The sequence below is a fragment of the Schistocerca americana genome, chromosome X (genome assembly GCF_021461395.2).
Source record: "Schistocerca americana isolate TAMUIC-IGC-003095 chromosome X, iqSchAmer2.1, whole genome shotgun sequence".
Classification (NCBI taxonomy): domain Eukaryota; kingdom Metazoa; phylum Arthropoda; class Insecta; order Orthoptera; family Acrididae; genus Schistocerca; species Schistocerca americana.
The window spans coordinates 867,789,245-867,809,088 of NC_060130.1; the positions used below are offsets into that span (position 1 = coordinate 867,789,245).

The 19,844-nt window shown below is 40.0% G+C and overlaps 1 protein-coding gene across 1 annotated transcript in view; it reads left to right on the forward strand.

Moving 5' to 3' along the window:
• Window positions 1-19,844, forward strand: part of LOC124555451 (coiled-coil domain-containing protein 77-like) — a 197,905-nt gene that overhangs the window by 93,023 nt on the left and 85,038 nt on the right. Inside the window, exon 4 of the mRNA XM_047129370.1 lies at window positions 2,121-2,283. Within this exon, the coding sequence (XP_046985326.1) occupies window positions 2,121-2,283 (163 nt within the window). The remainder of the gene's footprint in view (window positions 1-2,120; window positions 2,284-19,844) is intronic.

A 19,844-nucleotide genomic window follows, 5' to 3' on the forward strand; every position in this document is an offset into this window, starting at 1 on the left:
ATTGGAGGACATCAAAAGTTTTTATTTCTCCTCCCTGAACCTCATTACCTTCTCCAAATTTTTCTTTGGTTTCCTTAACTGCTTGCTCAGTGTTCAGTTTGAATAACATTGGGGATAGGCTGTAACCCTCTCTCATTCCCTTCTCAAAGCATTGCTGTCCTTTCACACCCTTATACTATTAAAATGGCCGACTGGTTCGTGTATAAGTTGTATATAATCTTTTGCTCCCTATATTTTGCACTGGCTATCTTCAGAATTTGAGAGAGTGTATTTCAGTTGACATTGTCAAAGCTTTCCCCAACTCAACAAAAGCTATAAACATAGATTTGCCTTTCGTTAACCTATCTCTTAAGATAAGTCACAGGGTGAGTATTGCCTCGCGTGTTCCGACATTTCACCAGAATCCAAACTGATCTTCCCTGAGCTCAGCTTCTGTAAGTTTCTGTAAGTAATTCCTGTTAGTATTTTGCAACCATGACTTATTACACTGATAGTTCAGTAATATTTACATGTGTCACCACCTACTTTCTTTAGAACTGGAATTCTTCTTCAAGTCTGAGGGTGTTTTGCCTGTCTTGTGCATGTTGCACAGCAGGTGGAATAGTTTTGTTATGTGTTGCTCTCTCAAGGATATCAGCAGTTCTGAGGGAATGGGGTCTACCCTGTGAGGACCTTTTTCAACTTAGGTCTTTCAGTGCTTTGTCCAATTTTTCTTGTAGTATCGTATCTTCTATCTCGTCTTAATTTATGTTCTGTTCCCTTTCTGTTCTATTGCTCTCAAGTTAGTTTCCCATGTATAGTCCCTCTATATCCTACTTCCAACTTCCCCTTCTTTGCTTAGTACAGGTTTTCTATCTGAGCTCTTTATGTTCCCACAGCTGCTTCTCCATCCTCCAAATGTCCCTTTAATTTTCCCCTAGTTATATATGATTCTATATTCTTACATTTGTCCATTAGCCATTCACGCTTAACCATTTTGTACTTACTGTCAGTCTCATTTTTTAGACATTTTTATTGCTGCAGTTTTATATTTTTTCCTTTCATCAATTAACTTCAGTATCACCTGTGTTATCCAAGGACTTATCTTTTTTCAACCATTGTAGTCCTGTCTTCCTCAGTTGCGTGTAATATTACAGTATACTGATAATTTTTGCTTTATGGACCATCTGACTACAACTCAATGAAACACAATTTTCGTGCCATATGCATTTTGCCTTTATTTTCTGCAAAGCATCTTCAGTTGCAGGATGCATGGATGATTTTTTACATATTATGCTCCTGTTGCATTTTTGGTTTTGTTCCTCCTCTTCTAAATGCCTTGCAGAAAATAAAGGCGATACACATTTGGCATGAAAGTTGTGTTTCATTCAGTTGTAGTCAGATGGTCGATAAAGTAAAAATTATCACTATACCTTATCTTTTTACCTATTTGAACCTCTGCTGCCTTCACTATTTCATCTGTCAAAGGTACCCTTTCGTCTTCTATTGTGTTCCTATCACCTGTTTCAGTTAATTATTGCTTAACGCTCTGTCTGAAACTCTCAACAACCTTATCATGTCCCATCACTTCAATGTCCTACCTTTCTTCAATTTCTTCAGTTTCAATCTACAATAAATTGTGGTCAGATTCCACATCTGCCTCTGGAAATGTGTTGCTTAGAATCTAGTTGTGAATAATCTAGTAAGTATATTAATTTCATATTATATTCATCATTTGCATGATTTGTATCAAAATGTGAACAATTCATTTTAGCAGCTGCTTAGATTAGATTCATTGGTGTGTGTGTGTGTGTGTGTGTGTGTGTGTGTGTGTGTGTGTGTGTGAATACTTATATTTTATTATGAAAATAAATGTGTGACTCTTCTTTTATTAGAAAAGACACTTACCATAGAAAAGAAGTTTTGTGCAATAAGTAAGAACATAAAGAAAAACTGTGTATCTTTTATTGTCCACCTTTTGAATTTCCTGGATCTTATTCTCACACTGTGTTTGGTTTATCCATACTTTTTTTCTAAACAGTCAACTGCACTAACTTTGGTTTACACTGTCGATTGTTAATACAATTGTTTTCAAATTTATGATTATTGTTTTTATTGTAAGACAGCTGAAAGTTTTGCAGATGGCGAGAAGACTGTAAACAGTATTCAGTTTTGGAGGAGCTTTTTCACTCACAAGCTGACGAATTAGCTAATCTGAAAGAATTGCAAAGGACAACCAATATTTTGCTGCTTAGAGTACAAGCTGAATCTGCCGAAATCATAACTAAAAATTATGCTTTAGTGGTAAGTATATCTGTGCAGTATCATTCAGATTTTAGTTTTACATTATAAAAGGATCTAATTCTCTTCTTTGGTTGTACATGTAGTATTTTAAGGCCTTCTTTACACTTTCGTTCTTTTGGCTACCTCCCTGGAATTTGAAAACATTGGTCATGAAAGGCTCAGCTTGTACTCTGTGCACAATATATATTGCCTGACAAGAAGTTGAAGAGTGGAAACAAGAGACCCCACTCTCCTCGCCCAGCTAAGCCACAAGGAATACTTGCATAAAAGTTTATACTAGCGTTTCTACAGCATACCTGCCCATTCCAGTATTCTGGTTACCTGTTCTGAGTCACATTCAACCACCTAATTGGATATGAAAGACTATCCTCAGGAGGGAATATAAAAAAATCTGCAACAACCAGCTGCTACCAATTCATGAGGACATACCTACTATCTTAACCAACAGATACCACTCCAGACATCAGCCACTCACAACAGCTAGGAACATGGTGGACCACAGCTTCAATCTCTGTGAAGCTTGGACTGAAGAGTGGAATAACAACACTGCTTCACAGCTTCATAGTTTTCTTCAAGTTAACAGCAAACCAAGGAGGTTGTCCCTCAGTCTGCAAGATCTGGGCGGTCGCAGAGGGTGGGCTTACTGGTAGTTGGGAGCTCCAACGTCAGGCGCGTAATGGGGCCCCTTAGGGAAATGGCAGCAAGAGAGGGGAAGAAAACCAATGTGCACTCCGTGTGCATACCGGGGGGAGTCATTCCCGATGTGGAAAGGGTCCTTCCGGATGCCATGAAGGGTACAGGGTGCACCCATCTGCAGGTAGTCGCTCATGTCGGCACCAATGATGTGTGTTGCTATGGATCGGAGGAAATCCTCTCTGGCTTCCGGCGGCTATGTGATTTGGTGAAGACTGCCAGTCTCGCTAGCGGGATGAAAGCAGAGCTCACCATCTGCAGCATCGTCGACAGGACTGACTGCCGACCTTTGGTACAGAGCCGAGTGGAGGGTCTGAATCAGAGGCTGAGACAGTTCTGCGACCGTGTGGGCTGCAGATTCCTCGAGTTGCGCCATAGGGTGGTGGGGTTTCGGGTTCCGCTGGATAGGTCAGGAGTCCACTACATGCAACAAGCGGCTACACGGGTAGCAGGGGTTGTGTGGCGTGGGCTGGGCGGTTTTTTAGGTTAGATGGCCTTGGGCAAGTACAGAAAGGGCAACAGCCTCAACGGGTGCGGGGCAAAGTCAGGACATGCGGGGACCAAGCAGCAATCGGTATTGTAATTGTCAACTGTCGAAGCTGCGTTGGTAAAGTACCAGAACTTCAAGCGCTGATAGAAAGCACCGAAGCTGAAATCGTTATAGGTACAGAAAGCTGGCTTAAGCCAGAGATAAATTCTGCCGAAATTTTTACAAAGGTACAGACGGTGTTTAGAAAGGATAGATTGCATGCAACCGGTGGTGGAGTGTTCGTCGCTGTTAGTAGTAGTTTATCCTGTAGTGAAGTAGAAGTGGATAGTTCCTGTGAATTATTATGGGTGGAGGTTACACTCAACAACCGAGCTAGGTTAATAATTGGCTCCTTTTACCGACCTCCCGACTCAGCAGCATTAGTGGCAGAACAACTGAGAGAAAATTTGGAATACATTTCACATAAATTTTCTCAGCATGTTATAGTCTTAGGTGGAGATTTCAATTTACCAGATATAGACTGGGACACTCAGATGTTTAGGACGGGTGGTAGGGACAGAGCATCGAGTGACATTATACTGAGTGCACTATCTGAAAATTACCTCGAGCAATTAAACAGAGAACCGACTTGTGGAGATAACATCTTGGACCTACTGATAACAAACAGACCCGAACTTTTCGACTCTGTATGTACAGAACAGGGAATCAGTGATCATAAGGCCGTGGCAGCATCCCTGAATATGGAAGTTAGTAGGAATATAAAAAAAGGGAGGAAGGTTTATCTGTTTAGCAAGAGTAATAGAAGGCAGATTTCAGATTACCTAACAGATCAAAACGAAAATTTCTGTTCCGACACTGACAATGTTGAGTGTTTATGGAAAAAGTTCAAGGCAATCGTAAAATGCGTTTTAGACAGGTACGTGCCGAGTAAAACTGTGAGGGACGGGAAAAACCCACCATCGTACAACAACAAAGTTAGGAAACTACTGCGAAAGCAAAGAGAGCTTCGCTCTAAGTTTAAACGCAGCCAAAACCTCTTAGACAAACAGAAGCTAAACGATGTCAAAGTTAGCATAAGGAGGGCTATGCGTGAAGCATTCAGTGAATTCGAAAGTAAAATTCTATGTACCGACTTGACAGAAAATCCTAGGAAGTTCTGGTCTTACGTTAAATCAGTAAGTGGCTCGAAACAGCATATCCAGACACTCCGGGATGATGATGGCTTTGAAACAGAGGATGACACGCGTAAAGCTGAAATACTAAACACCTTTTTCCAAAGCTGTTTCACAGAGGAAGACCGCACTGCAGTTCCTTCTCTAAATCCTCGCACGAACGAAAAAATGGCTGACATCGAAATAAGTGTCCAAGAAATAGAAAAGCAACTGGAATCACTCAATAGAGGAAAGTCCACTGGACCTGACGGGATACCATTTCGATTCTACACAGAGTACGCGAAAGAACTTGCCCACCTTCTAACAGCCGTGTACCGCAAGTCTCTAGAGGAACGGAGGGTTCCAAATGATTGGAAAAGAGCACAGGTAGTCCCGGTCTTCAAGAAGGGTCGTTGAGCAGATGCGCAAAACTATAGACCTATATCTCTGACGTCGATCTGTTGTAGAATTTTAGAACATGTTTTTTGCTTGAGTATCATGTCGTTTTTGGAAACCCAGAATCTACTATGTAGTAATCAACATGGATTCTGGAAACAGCGATCGTGTGAGACCCAACTCGCTTTATTTGTTCATGAGACCCAGAAAATATTAGATACAGGCTCCCAAGTAGATGCTATTTTTCTTGACTTCCGGAAGGCGTTCGATACAGTTCCGCACTGTCGCCTGATAAACAAAGTAAGAGCCTACGGAATATCAGACCGCTTTGTGGCTGGATTGAAGAGTTTTTAGCAAACAGAACACAGCATGTTGTTATCAATGGAGAGACGTCTACAGACATTAAAGTAACCTCTGGGGTGCCACAGGGGAGTGTTATGGGACCATTGCTTTTCACAATATATATAAATGACCTAGTAGATAGTGTCGGAAGTTCCATGCAGCTTTTCGCGGATGATGCTGTAGTATACAGAGAAGTTGCAGAATTAGAAAATTGTAGCGAAATGCAGGAAGATCTGCAGCGGATAGGCACTTGGTGCAGGGAGTGGCAACTGTCCCTTAACATAGACAAATGTAATGTGTTGCGAATACATAGAAAGAAGGATCCTTTATTGTATGATTATATGATAGCGGAACAAACTCTAGTAGCAGTTACTTGTGTAAAATATCTGGGAATATACATACAGAACGATTAGAAGTGGAACGATCACATAAAATTAATTGTTGGTAAGGCGGGTACCAGGTTGAGATTCATTGGGAGAGTGCTTAGAAAATGTAGTCCATCAACAAAGGAGGTGGCATACAAAACAATCGTTCGACCTATACTTGAGTATTGCTCATCAGTGTGGGATCCGTAACAGATCGGTTTGACGGAGGAGATAGAGAAGATCCAAAGAAGAGCGGCGCGTTTCGTCACAGGGTTATTTGGTAACCGTGATAGCGTTATGGAGATGTTTAATAAACTCAAGTGGCAGACTCTGCAAGAGAGGCACTCTGCATCGTGGTGTAGATTGCTCGCCAGGTTTCGAGAGGGTGCGTTTCTGGATGAGGTATCGAATATATTGCTTCCCCCTACTTATACCTCCCGAGGAGATCACGAATGTAAAATTAGAGAGATTAGAGCGTGCACGGAGGCTTTCAGACAGTTGTTCTTCCCGCGAACCATACGCCACTGGAACAGGAAAGGGAGGTAATGACAGTGGCACGTAAAGTGCCCTCCGCCACACACCGTTGGGTGGCTTGCGGAGTATAAATGTAGATGTAGATGAACTTGATCTGTCCCGTAGGACATGGAGTACACTTTATCAGGATCCATACTAATCATGGGAAATGTGGGGACTTATTATACAAATGGGGACAGATTACCACTGTGGAGTGCACCTGTGGCTTTCCGTGATGGACTGTCAGACAGTTGTTGAAGAGTGCTTTCAAAATTCATACCCTGGAAACCTCTCGGACTTTCGTACTTCTTGGACACTACAGCAGATGTGATCAGTTATGTAAATAATATGTGTGTAAATTGTACATTATATGATGATGACGATGACATCTATGACAATGATGACTGGCACCATTTTAATCAGGGGTGATGTAGTGTGCATGTGCCCCCCCCCCCCCCCCCCCCCCCCCGCGCGCACACACACACACACACACAATTTCAAATCCACCTCTGTAGAGTAAATTGCATTAACATAATAATGAAGATCGTAAGATTGACAGAATTTAAAGTAGGCTTTGGGTATCTGTTACAAAAATAGATGAAATGTCTTTAAATGTGAATGCATCAATGTCCACTATCTTTAATTGAAGACATAAAGTCTGAAAATGAGTCCGTGATCATATTTTGGCACTTTATTTTACAGGTCCATCTTGATCACATGCACTTTTACGCTTCAGTATTGCCAGTTTTGGTTACTGCCATCTTCAGATCATAAAATATTCTGATGTAGTATCAGTGTTAAACTAAACATGCAGGTACATAGTAAGTGTTTACTAAATATGAAGGAACCACACTGCTGCAGGTTCGAATCCTGCCTCGGGCATGGATGTGTGTGATGTCCTTAGGTTACTTAGGTTTAAGTAGTTCTAAGTCTAGGGGACTGATGACCTCAGATGTTAAGTCCCATAGCGCGTAGAGCCATTTGAACCATTTTTAAACATGCAAATACATAGTAAGTGTTTACTATGTACCTACATGTTTAGTTTGACGTTGATACTACGTCAGAATATACATCATAGGAAGTGTTTACTATGTATCTACATGTTTAGTTTGATGTTGATACTACATCAGTCCACTATCTTCTCCTAAATGGAAGACTATATTTTGATGGGATTATCAGTGCTAAATGGTGCAATTATTCAAAAAAATGTAAGGCTTTTTCTTATCAAAAAATTGCTGATTGACTTGTCACTGAGGTGTGGAGATGAGTTGCAAAACAACAGTTCTTGTATCTCAGACTTTTTGTCATTAAACTTGAGAATCACTGTCATTGAATTTGAGAATCACTGTACATATTTTGATGAGTTTTTCAGAAGTGTATGTGACATTGCTCATGAGAAAGGGTTTTAAGTTTGTCTCAAAATTGAATGAATTATAACAGAGATATAGATTAATGACAGAATGGGTCCAAAAAGATTCCCTTTCACAGATCCTACAGCCTTTTCCTTGAACTTCAAAACTATGTCCTGTATTTTGTAAACAGCAATGGTTTTATATGATTGAAACACATTCTATTGGCAAAAACTGATGAAATTAATTATGAAGATTTTAATTTATTTCTGATTTTGTAGAAACTAAAAATATTCATTTGTTTGGGCCCTTATTTTCTTTCATTTATCTTGGAACGAGTTGTCATTGTCTCTCTTGTTTTTGGTACTTTTCTCCCAAAAGAAAATATAGTAAATGGAAGTAATATGGGGCTTTAAAACTTTACTGAAATCAAAATTATGTGATTGCTTTATATTCTGTGTATATAAAGAAGAGAAATCAGATAATTGTTACTTCCTGTGTTTTACTAACTGTAGTAAGTTCATCATACAGCTTTCTCCGTGAAATTGCCACACCCTGTACATCATTTGTGGTGTAGCAGTAACAACTTCCACATGGTGATGTGTGGGTCACTGATTCAATTTCTGCCTCTTACCAGTATATATCACTTGACATGTGTGGTATAGGGAAGGTTGTGAGACTAACTTATTAGTGAAATTTGAGATTTATTACAATATGTGAACAGAATGAGATTTATTACAATATGTGAACAGAAGTATGCACTGCTGAGGCAGGCAGCTCAGTTCTGTCTGCACTTTCATGTGCCCTTAATAAAGATGCTTTCAGTGTGAAGTGTTAGTTCTTATTGATGACCCTACTCTTGTAACAGGTACTACATTCTGGTTTATACATGACATAGTTTGGCACGTACAGACAATATTTTGCACACTGACATTATTATGGCACCAACAAAGCTACACAAAAGCAGTTGTTTTCACTCAGGAACACAGACAGAGAGTACAGTCCCTTACTTTCCAAAGTGTCAACAAACCATAGGATTTGAAAGCACTGATATGTTAGATGCACATCAGGCAACCAACAGCGTTTTTTGGAGACATGGTTTAGGATCTGACTAAATGGCTAAAGAGATTTCTACTTTGGCTTGGATGGTGCAGCGCAGCATTGGTTTGAGTACGAGAAAGAGCTTATACTGGGACAAATTTCAGACTGCAATCAAGACATTTGGTGACAACCAGTTGCAAATTTTCATAGTCAAAGGGAAATTGAAGAACAGGGCCCAACGTCATTGGGATATAGCATGATTATACATATAGTGTATTGTCAGGCAGTGTCACACAGTGAACCTGTATATAATGGAAGAGGATGTAGTTATACACCTAATGAAAGGTTTAGCAGAGAATGTCTATCAGGCATTTCTTTTGAAGGATTGCCACCACAACAGGAGACTTCAACAAATAGTACTAGCACATCACGGCAAGGTGCCAGACGACTGTGCTGAGAGACAGTCAACAGACTTCAGATTGTTGTACCAGTGGCAGTTGTGGAAGACCATCAGGACCAAGCATTGCTAATGCAGCGAGTAGGAAGTTAAAAGATACAAGGATCTGTGGTGTATATTAATGTCAAACACAAGTAGCTGAAAGTAGCAGCAGTGATCGTCAAACAAAGTCCTTGGAAAATAGCATTATTAATTCAAGAAGAGGATAGGCCAACTATAGATGAAAATACCCCATGGACAGCAGTTACCAAGAACTGCACTGATGGCTTCATCAACAATCACTCTCTCCTGATACTAGTTGATTATAGGATGTCATGTTCTATGATATCAGATATCATTGCCAGCTGAAATAGATTATGTTAAAAGTTCAGAGGCCATTGTGCTAAAGACTGCAAATGGAGAATACAGCCAGCCAACACAAATCTGTGTTTTGAGAATAACTATCAATGACAGAGCACATCCAATCAAATTTTTAGTATTACCAGAATGCACCCATAGTGGTATCTTTGGATGGGACATCTTGTAGGCATCATAACCAGTCAGACTGTTGGAGACTGCAGCTCCAGATGGATGAAGCTATTCCAACAAGTTCATGCAATAATGATTCCTCTGGGTGATTGTCTTCCATTGAAAACATACTTATCCTTCGATTATCAACAAGACAAATTGTAGTCAATAATTCTAGTCAACAGACCCTCAGTTAAGTTGTGAAGCTCAAGTTGAGAACGAAAAAGTGCTTAGCCTCACAAAAGAAATCTTTTTACCAGTGAAGATCATAACTATTGCAAGTGGACAAAGATCTGTGGGTTATAAATCCCATGAAAAGTAGAAACTCGCTCCTAAGGGTATGTGTATATGATCAGCAAAATCAGTCAGCTTAGTCTCTTCGATGATGAGCCGTACTGTGTTTGCTGTACCACCATGCTAAATGGATGATGACAGTTGGAGCATAGGTGGGTCACAGTGCAACAAAGAGTGTAATTCTTGTAATTGACATTTGTTTCTCATTGCATCGACTTTGGACTACCAAATGCATAGTGTAGCATTGTTTTAGCACAGCCTGATGTGGTTTCTCATGTTCTAGACTTGCTTTTTGTGGTGTCACCGCCAGACACCACACTTGCTAGGTGGTAGCCTTTAAATTGGCAGCGGTCCGTTAGTATACGTTGGACCCACGTGTCGCCACTATCAGTGATTGCAGACCGAGTGCCGCCGCACGGCAGGTCTAGAGAGACTTCCTAGCACTCGCCCCAGTTGTACAGCCGACTTTGCTAGCGATGGTTCACTGACAAATTACGCTCTCATTTGCCGAGACAATAGTTAGCATAGCCTTCAGCTACGTCATTTGCTACGACCTAGCAAGGTGCCATTACCAGTTACTATTGATGCTGTAAAACATGTACCGTCAAGAGCGATGTTCACCAATTATGGATTAAAGTTAAGTATTCCAGCAGCTACGTACGTTTTTTGTTAGTCTCATTTCATTGTCCTGTTCCAGACCTCACGCCAGCCTGCGTGAGCTAAAACGCGTGCCTTTCATCTTCCTCTCATAGTGGGTTGGCTCTCTTGCCAATCCACAACACTTTTGCTTTCATTTATAGTCTCATATGGACAAAATGAGGAGTCTTTGGCCGTTAAACTATGTATGTGTGAACAAGAGTGCTAAACTGTGCCTTTTAAGTGTAAGAGTATAACAGTGTTTTTGCAATCTAAAAGCAGTTGTACCTTGTCAGAGAAACTGCAAACATAGATTGGTAGACATAGTGAAATGTAAAATCTATGAACATAATACGTATAGATGGTTGATGTGTCCCAAGTGGTGAAAGTGCGCTGAACATCAATCGAGTAGATTAAGATATGCAAAAATGCTGATTTCATAAGAACACATAGACACACAAGAACATTTAGAGATTTGTGTAGGAATGTTTACAGAGTGAGCAGCATGACCCAGTTCACAGAAATGCTGAAGAGTCGTGCTGCTGGCTGCAAGCTAGAGTGCTCACTGAGTGGCCCGCAAGAAAATGACATATTTGTACAGAAAGTACTGTCGCTGAGCGACTATAGCAGTATACGAGATGACTTAGACAAAATTTGTAGTTGCTGTGATGAATGGCAGCTTGCTATAAATGTAGAAAAATGTAAATTGATGGAGATGTCTAGGAAAAAGAATCCCGTAATATTCAAATATAGCATTAGTATTGTGCTGCTTGACAGAAACATGTCTGTTAAATTTCTTCATGTAATGTTGCAAAGCAATATAAAGTTTATTGAGAGAATTTTAGGAAAGTTTGATTCATCTGTAAAGGAGACCATGTGTGATAAATGCGACTCATTTTTGAGTACTACTAGAATGTTTGGGATCCCCACCAGGTCGGATTAAAGGAAGACGTTGAAACAATTCTGAGATTGGCTGCATGATTTGTTAATAGAAGGTTCAATCCATACACGTTATGGAGGTGCTCAGTAAACTCAAACGGGAATCCCTGGAGAGAAGATATTCTTTTCATGAAACGCCATTGAGACAATTTAGAGAACCAGCATTCGAAGTGGACTGTAGAAAGATTCTACTGCAACAGATGTACATTTTGCATAAAGACCATGAAGAGAAGAGACATCAGAGGCATATAAGCAGTTGTTTCTCTCTCGTTCTATTTGTGAGTGGACCATAAAAGATACTGATTAGTGGTGATACAAGGTACCCTCCATCATGCACCATATAGTGGCTTGCAGAGTATATACTGCATCTGCACGAATACAGGCCACACTTTTCCCTAAATTTTTAGCTTTAAAAATCATGGTTCAGCCTATAATACAGATTTTCCCCTCTGTCCATATATCGTCAGTTTCTGTATGCCATGTACACATATCTTGTGGGATGAAATTAATTCCGTTACACGTTACTGCAGACTTAGGGAGAAAATAGCGGAAAACTTGCACCTTCTTTGCAAATACAGTAACAATTTTTGAAAAAAATAAAGCAACTTTTTTTTAACTTTTCATGGCAATTTCTTCAGATTAGATTAGATTAGACTAGATTTAATTTAGTTTTCATTCTATAACCCAAAAAATGAGATGATTTTTGTAGGTGCAGAAAATTTCAGAAAGTATAACATAAAAAACATAACACATTTGAGTATAATACTCACTACCCTGATCATTTGTGAGGAGATTGTCAAAATAGGTAAATACAATATTGTAAACAAAAACAGCTAATATTTACAGAATTGATATGCTGTCAGAATGAAACATTGTTATGCACTATTAATAAATTTATCATACCCAAAATACCTAATCGTGAGTGTTGTGACCAAGTGGAGTCGAAACTGAAATCTAACAGACATTTTTGCTTAAGCTGCCCTAACAGTCTCTGTTAAGATATTCATCTATAGAGTAGAAGGAGTTGCCTATCAAAAAGTCTTTCAAGCTCTGTTTAAACCATGCTTTATCTGAAACCAAGTTTTTAATGGTTGCTGGCAATTTATTGATAATGTATGTTCCTGAATGTTGGACCCCTTTTGGACCCAGGTAAGTGATTTCAGGTCTTTATGTAGATTGTTCTTATTTCTAGTATTGACACTATGCATTGAACTATTGGTTGGAAATAGAGATGTATTATTTGCAACGAAGTTCAGTAACGAATAAATATGGCCCGCCCGGTTGTCTGTGTGGTCTAACGCACGGCTTTCCGGGCAGGAAGGAGCGCCTGGTCCCCGGCACGAATCTGCCTGGTGGATTTGTGTCGAGGTCTGGTGAACCGGCCAGTCTGTGGATGGTTTTTAGGTGGTTTTCCATCTGCGTCGGCGAATGCGGACTGGTTCCCCTTATTCCGCCTCAGTTACACTATGTCGGCGATTGCTGCGCAAACAAGTTCTCCAAGTACACGTACACCACTATTACACTACCACGCAAACATAGGGGTTACACTCGTCTGATGTGAGACGTTCCCTGGGGGGGTCCACTGGGGGCCGAACCGCACAATAGCCCTGGGTTTGGTGTGGGGCGGTGGAGGGGTGAAGTGGACTGCGGTAGTCGTCATGGGGTTGTGGACCACTGCGGTGGGGACGGAGCCTCTCCGTTGTTTCTAGGTCCCCGGTTAACATACAATACAAGGAATAAATATAATGAGAAGCAGTAGTTAGAATACAAAGTTCCTTGAACAGGTCTCTACATGATGTTCTTGAATTTACACCACAAGCGATTCTTATTACACACTTTTGCACACTAAAAACTTTTGCTGGGTCTGATGAATTTATATCTCCTACATGTGATGTAATTCAAACTGCAGTTTGTTTAGGTGCTTAAACAATTCTGTGGTATGATATTGACCACCAAACAGCCAAAATAGCTATTTCTTTCATGATTTAATTTCTGTAGAATTGTCTTACACTAACTTTGAATGGATGATTGATACACACTTCTCATGCTGCCAGGATTAATCGATAGACCACAGTTTCCTTCTTTCAATTTTTGTTTCACTTGATCACCAATGTGTCCATGAAAACTATCCAACAGAAGCATTGATTTTGAGGGAAGAAGCACTCCTAGCCACTTATTCCACACTGCTGAAATCCAGTCTAGGACTAGTTCCTCTGTCATCCACCCACTGCCACAAGCTCTGACAATAATACTAGCTGAGAAGCTTTCTCCATTGGGGAGGATTTTCCAATTGAAAGCCCCATACAATGGCAATTTTCATCCATCAGGGTTGGCCAACCTAATTTAGTGTCTGCATCATGCATGTTGTAGTAGTAGTAGTAGTAGTAGTAGTAGTACTTTGTAATCAGAGGTATATTTACTGTTTTACCAGAACCTCAAGCCACAGAATTCGCTTCATGAACATAATGATAACAAGGACCATGAAGTGTTGGAATAGGTCATATGGGTGTGTGTGTGGGGGGGACGTGCGCATGCATGTTTTCATTAATGTATGAATGCCTTCCATTACATAACAAGTCCTCCGGATGGGAAATATAATATTGAGCTTCAACATTCTAAATTTCCTCGTGCATTTGTGGGGTGGCAGGAGGTTGCTTCTCATATTAATAATTACCATTAGTCATAGGGAGAAATTGGAATTGTTGTAAATATTGTTCGCCATCGATAACCTGGCAACTATTTCTGTGGTCAGCCAGAAATCGATGGAGAACATACTGACCATAGTTCCCAGTCTGCAAGTCCACATTCTTGTCCGGCCCACTGAAAGAAAAGTTTCTATTCTCTATTTGCTCAGGAGGATCAGGACTATGATTATACATGAAGATTTTGAGTTCTCATTGATACATATATTTGGTAAAGTTTCACACACACAACGTTGTAATATTCATTATGTTCATACTGACAATAAATCTCTCTATCCCTAACAGCACTATGAGCAGTTTAGAGGCGACCTGTGTGGTAAATTCCTACTAAAGTGTCTTTTGCCCAGACTACTAATAACCAAAATAAATGCTTGCCACAGAAGTGGAAAATAATTATCACCACCTGCCACGCGGTTTTGTTAACATTATTGGCGGCACACTAACAATTACTTTTGTGAAATTTAAGTGATCCAGGATGGTGTACAGTCCGCGCGAGTTCACTTTCTATTATTACTGAAAATAAGCATTTTGTAACAGCCCATCATTGATGTCATCCGAGGCAGTGCGCACTCCAGCATTTGACTGTCGTGGACCTTATGGTGGCTGGGTGCGAAGTGAAGCCTAGTCTTGCCTCTAGGGCTGTATTTATATATGTGGCGCAGCGGACGGCCAAGGTGGCACCTGCTGTCATCCGCCTTATGCACACGGTAGCAGTCTCTAAACGGCCGCTTTCTCGGACACACAATATTTGATAACAATATCAATCAATATCAATTTAGGATCTTTGTAATTTTTGCATGCATGTAGGTAAATTGGTTAAAATCACAGAAAAAGTTTTAGCTCGCCTGCATTAAAACTTTGCCTTCTAGAATTTTTAGAACAGAACTGAAAGTAGAACATGACCTCTGAACTACAACTTTAAGAGACCTTGTATTGGCTGTTATTAACATCAAGGTCCTATAACTTGTTATAGCTGTATTATTTAATAGGTTTCATCATGTGCTGTAACCAAAACTTTCTACAATTAATACAACAGATACTTAATCTACTACAATTAAAGACGTTATTGTTCCAAATTTAGTTTTCAGTAAGTTACTCGAAAATTATTAGAGGTAGCTTAATGGGGGTCATGTAGTTATTATTTTAATGTTAAACTGAAGTGTCATACAAATTTTCACATTTCTAAGTCTAATATTTAGTGCCTTCAATTTTTCTTAAAAATGCGAATTTTGACCAAAATATTGCTTTAATCATGTTGAGACTTGTACCAGTTAATTTTGGCATACATCTGCACATTACAATCAATTTCTGGCTTCCTAACTTTATTATTTAGTGCCTTTTATTTTTTTTCTTAAAATGATGTATTTAGGTAAAATATTGACCTAATCAATCTGATATTTGACAGTTTAAACATTATTTTACTAAAGCATATGTTGACAGAGTTTGAAAAATTATGGTGAATTATGGTGAATTACGTGTGTGCTATGCACAGATGTGTAATGGTGACATGGTGCTACTAGCAGTGAACTGGGGTAAGTCCCGGCCTACTCGCTCGCCTCTGTGTCTCTCAAACAATACATCGCTCAATTCGCCACACATTCTATTCGCATTTTGTCTCTGGGGTGGCTGTCAGTATAATTTTCCACAGATATTCTTCACTTCTTTTATGTGCAGTCACGAGAAGTGCGGGCACTCGGGGTCTGCGCATACTCGGGCTCAACTGACTCACTCCTTTCCACCAGAAGATCTCTAGGCACCAATATCTTCCTTTTAGAGCGATGGGGAATCCCCATCACTGATGCCGCTGTGCAGTAGCAAAAGAGTGTAAGGGTAGATTTGATCCTTTAAATATAGGATTGATATTCGTACCCTCTCCAATCCCAAAGAAAGCAGGTGTTGACAAATGTGAAAATTACCGAACTATCAGTTTAATAAGTCACAGCTGCAAAATACTAACGTGAATTCCTTGCAGATGAATGGAAAAACTGGTAGAAGCCGACCTCGGGGAAGATCAGTTTGGATTCCGTAGAAATGTTGGAACACGTGAGGCAATACTGACCCTATGACTTGTCTTAGAAGCTATATCAAGAAAAGGCAAACCTACATTGCTAGCATTTGTAGACTTAGAGACAGCTTTTGACAATGTTGACTGGAATACTGTCTTTCAAATTCTGAATGTGGCAGGGGTAAATACAGGGAGCGAAAGGCTATTTACAATTTGTACAGAAACCAGATGGCGGTTATGAGTCGAGGGACATGAAAGGGAAGCAGTGGTTGGGAAGGGAGTGAGACAGGGTTGTAGCCTCTCCCCGATGTTATTCAATCCGTATACTGAGCAAAAGAAAAATTTGGAGAGGGAATTAAAATCCATGGAGAAGAAATAAAAACTTTGAGGTTCGCCGATGATATTTTAATTCTGTCAGAGACAGCAAAGGACCTGGAAGAGCAGCTGAACGGAATGGAGAGTGTCTTGAAAGGAGGGTATGAGATGAACATCAACAAAAGCAAAACAATGATAATCGAATGTAGTCAAATTAAGTCGGGTGATGCTGAGGGAATTAGATTAGGAAATGAGACACTTAAAGTAGTAAAGGAGTTTTGCTATTTGGGGAGCAAAATAACTGATGATGGTCGAAGTAGAGAGGATATAAAATGTAGACTGGCAATGGCAAGGAAAGCGTTTCTGAAGAAGAGGAATTTGTTAACATCGAGTATAGATTTAAATGTCAGGAAGTAGTTTCTGAAAGTATTTGTATGGAGTGTGGCCATGTATGGAAGTGAAACGTGGACAATAAATAGTTTAGACAAGAAGAGAATAGAAGCTTTTGAAATGTGGTGCTACAGGAGAATGGTGAAGATTAGGTGGGTATATCACATAACTAATGAGGGTGTATTGAATAGATTTGGGGAGACAAGAAATTTGTGGCGCAGCTTGACTAGAACAAGGGATTGGTTGGTAGGACTATTGGAGGGCAGTGTGGAGGGTAAAAATCGTAGAGGGAGACCAAGAGATGAATACACTAAGCAGATTCAGAAGGATGTATGGTGCAATACGTACTGGGAGATGAAGCAGCTTGCACAGGATAGAGTAGCATGGAGAGCTGCATCAAATCAGTCTCAGGACTGAAGACCACAATGACAACAACATCTGTACCTTTACATCCCTCCATCTAATTGTTTTCAAAATCCACGTGAAAGGGTTTCTAAAAAGGAATTCCCTGTTAACTCAATAAAGATAAATACATAGCAACACAGTTTTCAAAAATTTTCATACCATAAGATCAAATTGAAGAATACAGTTGTGAAATGGAGATTTTTATGTTTTTAATACCTGCTAGAGGATGGTAATCAACTGGCAGAGTAGTATTTGAAGAAACCAGGAGATGCAGCACACACTCTATTTTGTATTGCCCCAAGAAAGCATGCCTTTTTTTTTTTTTTTGCTTTAATGTGGTAAGCCACGGCCAACATGTTGACTTGCAGGGGAAACAGTGTGACATGTTTGGATGAGAAAATGCATTGTGGATCCGAAAGGGAAGCAGATGGTTTTGAGAGTGACTGTTCGTGCTCTGACAGTGTTACAGATGTGGATTATCACCCAGATACATGTGATATCTCATCATCAACAGAGGTAAACATCATAAATTGTCAAGGGTATATGAGTGGTGCAGTTAAAAGAAAAGTAGCTGCCAGAGAAATGGGACCTCCATGTGACTGCCATCGGAAATGCATGACGAAGGTAGGAGCAGCAGCTTCCACAATATTCCATTGCTTCCGGGACTTAAGGAATTTTGATGCATAAAACAGCTACAGCTTTTCATGTATCTCAGTGGCACCTCCAAAACACACGTACCCCCCAAAAAAGGAAAAAGAAGCAGTCTTCTTGAAAAATCATTACTATGTACTGTGTTAAGATTTAAGGCAAAGTCGTCAATGTCTGTAAGAAGGCATTTCTATTTGTTCGTGGACTACAAAAATCAAGAGGAAGAGTGGAAAACATCATACAGCGAGTTGGGAGTATTAAAGAGTTTGTAAAGAAAGATCAAAGGTGGTACCATAAAAATAACTGGAAATATCCACCTGAAGTGATAGAAGGTGTTCACAAGTATATATGAAACATACCAACTTACCAAAGTCACTACAACAGGCACAAGAATCCAAGAAAGGTTTGTTTTGGCTGCAAGATGACAATCAGTTCTTTATACCATGATCATTATCTACCCTACTGTGAGAAAAAAGAAAATTTCCATTGTTACAGAAGGTAAGTACAGATGGATTTTCTGCACAGAATATAGCATAGGCTTCAAGATGCCACTTTCTGACACTTGTAAAGTATGCGACAAGCTTGATACTGAGGTTAAATCATGCAGCCTACCCAATGAGCAACAAAAAGTCAGTGACCTGCGGAAGAAAAGAAAACTACATCACCGGAAAGCAGAGGCATTGCAAGCAGCTATGACAGCAGATATCACCAGAGCCAAGACTGATTGAGGTTATCTCAGTTGACTTGCAGCAAGCCCTCGCTGTTCCAAAATTCACTGCTGGTCCAGCTTTTTACAAGCAAAAACTATCGATGTACAGTGATGATGGAACAGGCATCAGACACATGTACATATGGACTGAGGATGTCGCAAAACACAGCAGTGATGAAATGTGTAACTGTATGTTTAAATTTCTCCAGAGAAACAGAAGTGCTTCCAAAATAATATGCTATTCAGATAACTGTGCCGGATAAAATAAGAACTGAACAGTTATGTGCATGTGGTTGTCACTAGTACATGGTGACAAATTCAAAGAAATTGATCACAGATTTTTGATACCTGGTCACACATGACTTCCATCAGATAGAAATTTTGCATCAAAAGCGCCACACGAGCCATGTTTTCTCACCCACTGAGTGGGTTGATATTGTCAATAAAAGTAGAGTAGGAAATAAATTTGCTCTGACACTTATGAAACGAGATGATTCCTAGAGTTCAGCAAGGTGCCTTCTCAGCACAAAACAAAAGGAAATACAGCAACAGATGGACATCCTATAAACTTTTCAGAAGCTACAGTGTTCAAATTTTTGGCCCCAGATCCTGATTCAGTTGTCATGAAGCACACTGTTCATGGAGACGTCCATGAAATTATGTGTGGCCATCCAATGCAGACACCTTGCATTGTGATGTTAACATCAAAATATCGTAGACCTATTCCCATACAGCATAAGAAAATGTCAGAAGTCTTGAACCTGCTTTCCTATATGCCTGCCATGCATCATTGATATTATTTATTCCTGACTCACTACCAAGCCACAGAGCAGGTTAATGAACCAGAATTAACTGATGGCAGTGCAGCAGATTATGCTGAAAGCAACGAGAATTGTGATCAATGAAGCCAAATGTTGACACTGAAACTTTGGTGCGGCAGGACTTACTAAGCAGTTTCTGTCGATTACTGCTGGGGCTGTGGTAGGGGTAGGCAGTTGCACATGGTCTACCTTTGTTCACTCGTTGACCCCATTTCAGTAGCCAACATGGTCTGGACCAGTGCACGTCATGGTTTTGCCGTTTGCACTTATTATGAAAACAACAGATCTGCGATCGTTACTCAACGAGCATGTCAGTGACAGTTCAACATTCCACACAACAATGCTTTTCTTATGCAAACACAATTTGGTCCTGGGTTTGGCAGTTGGAGGAAA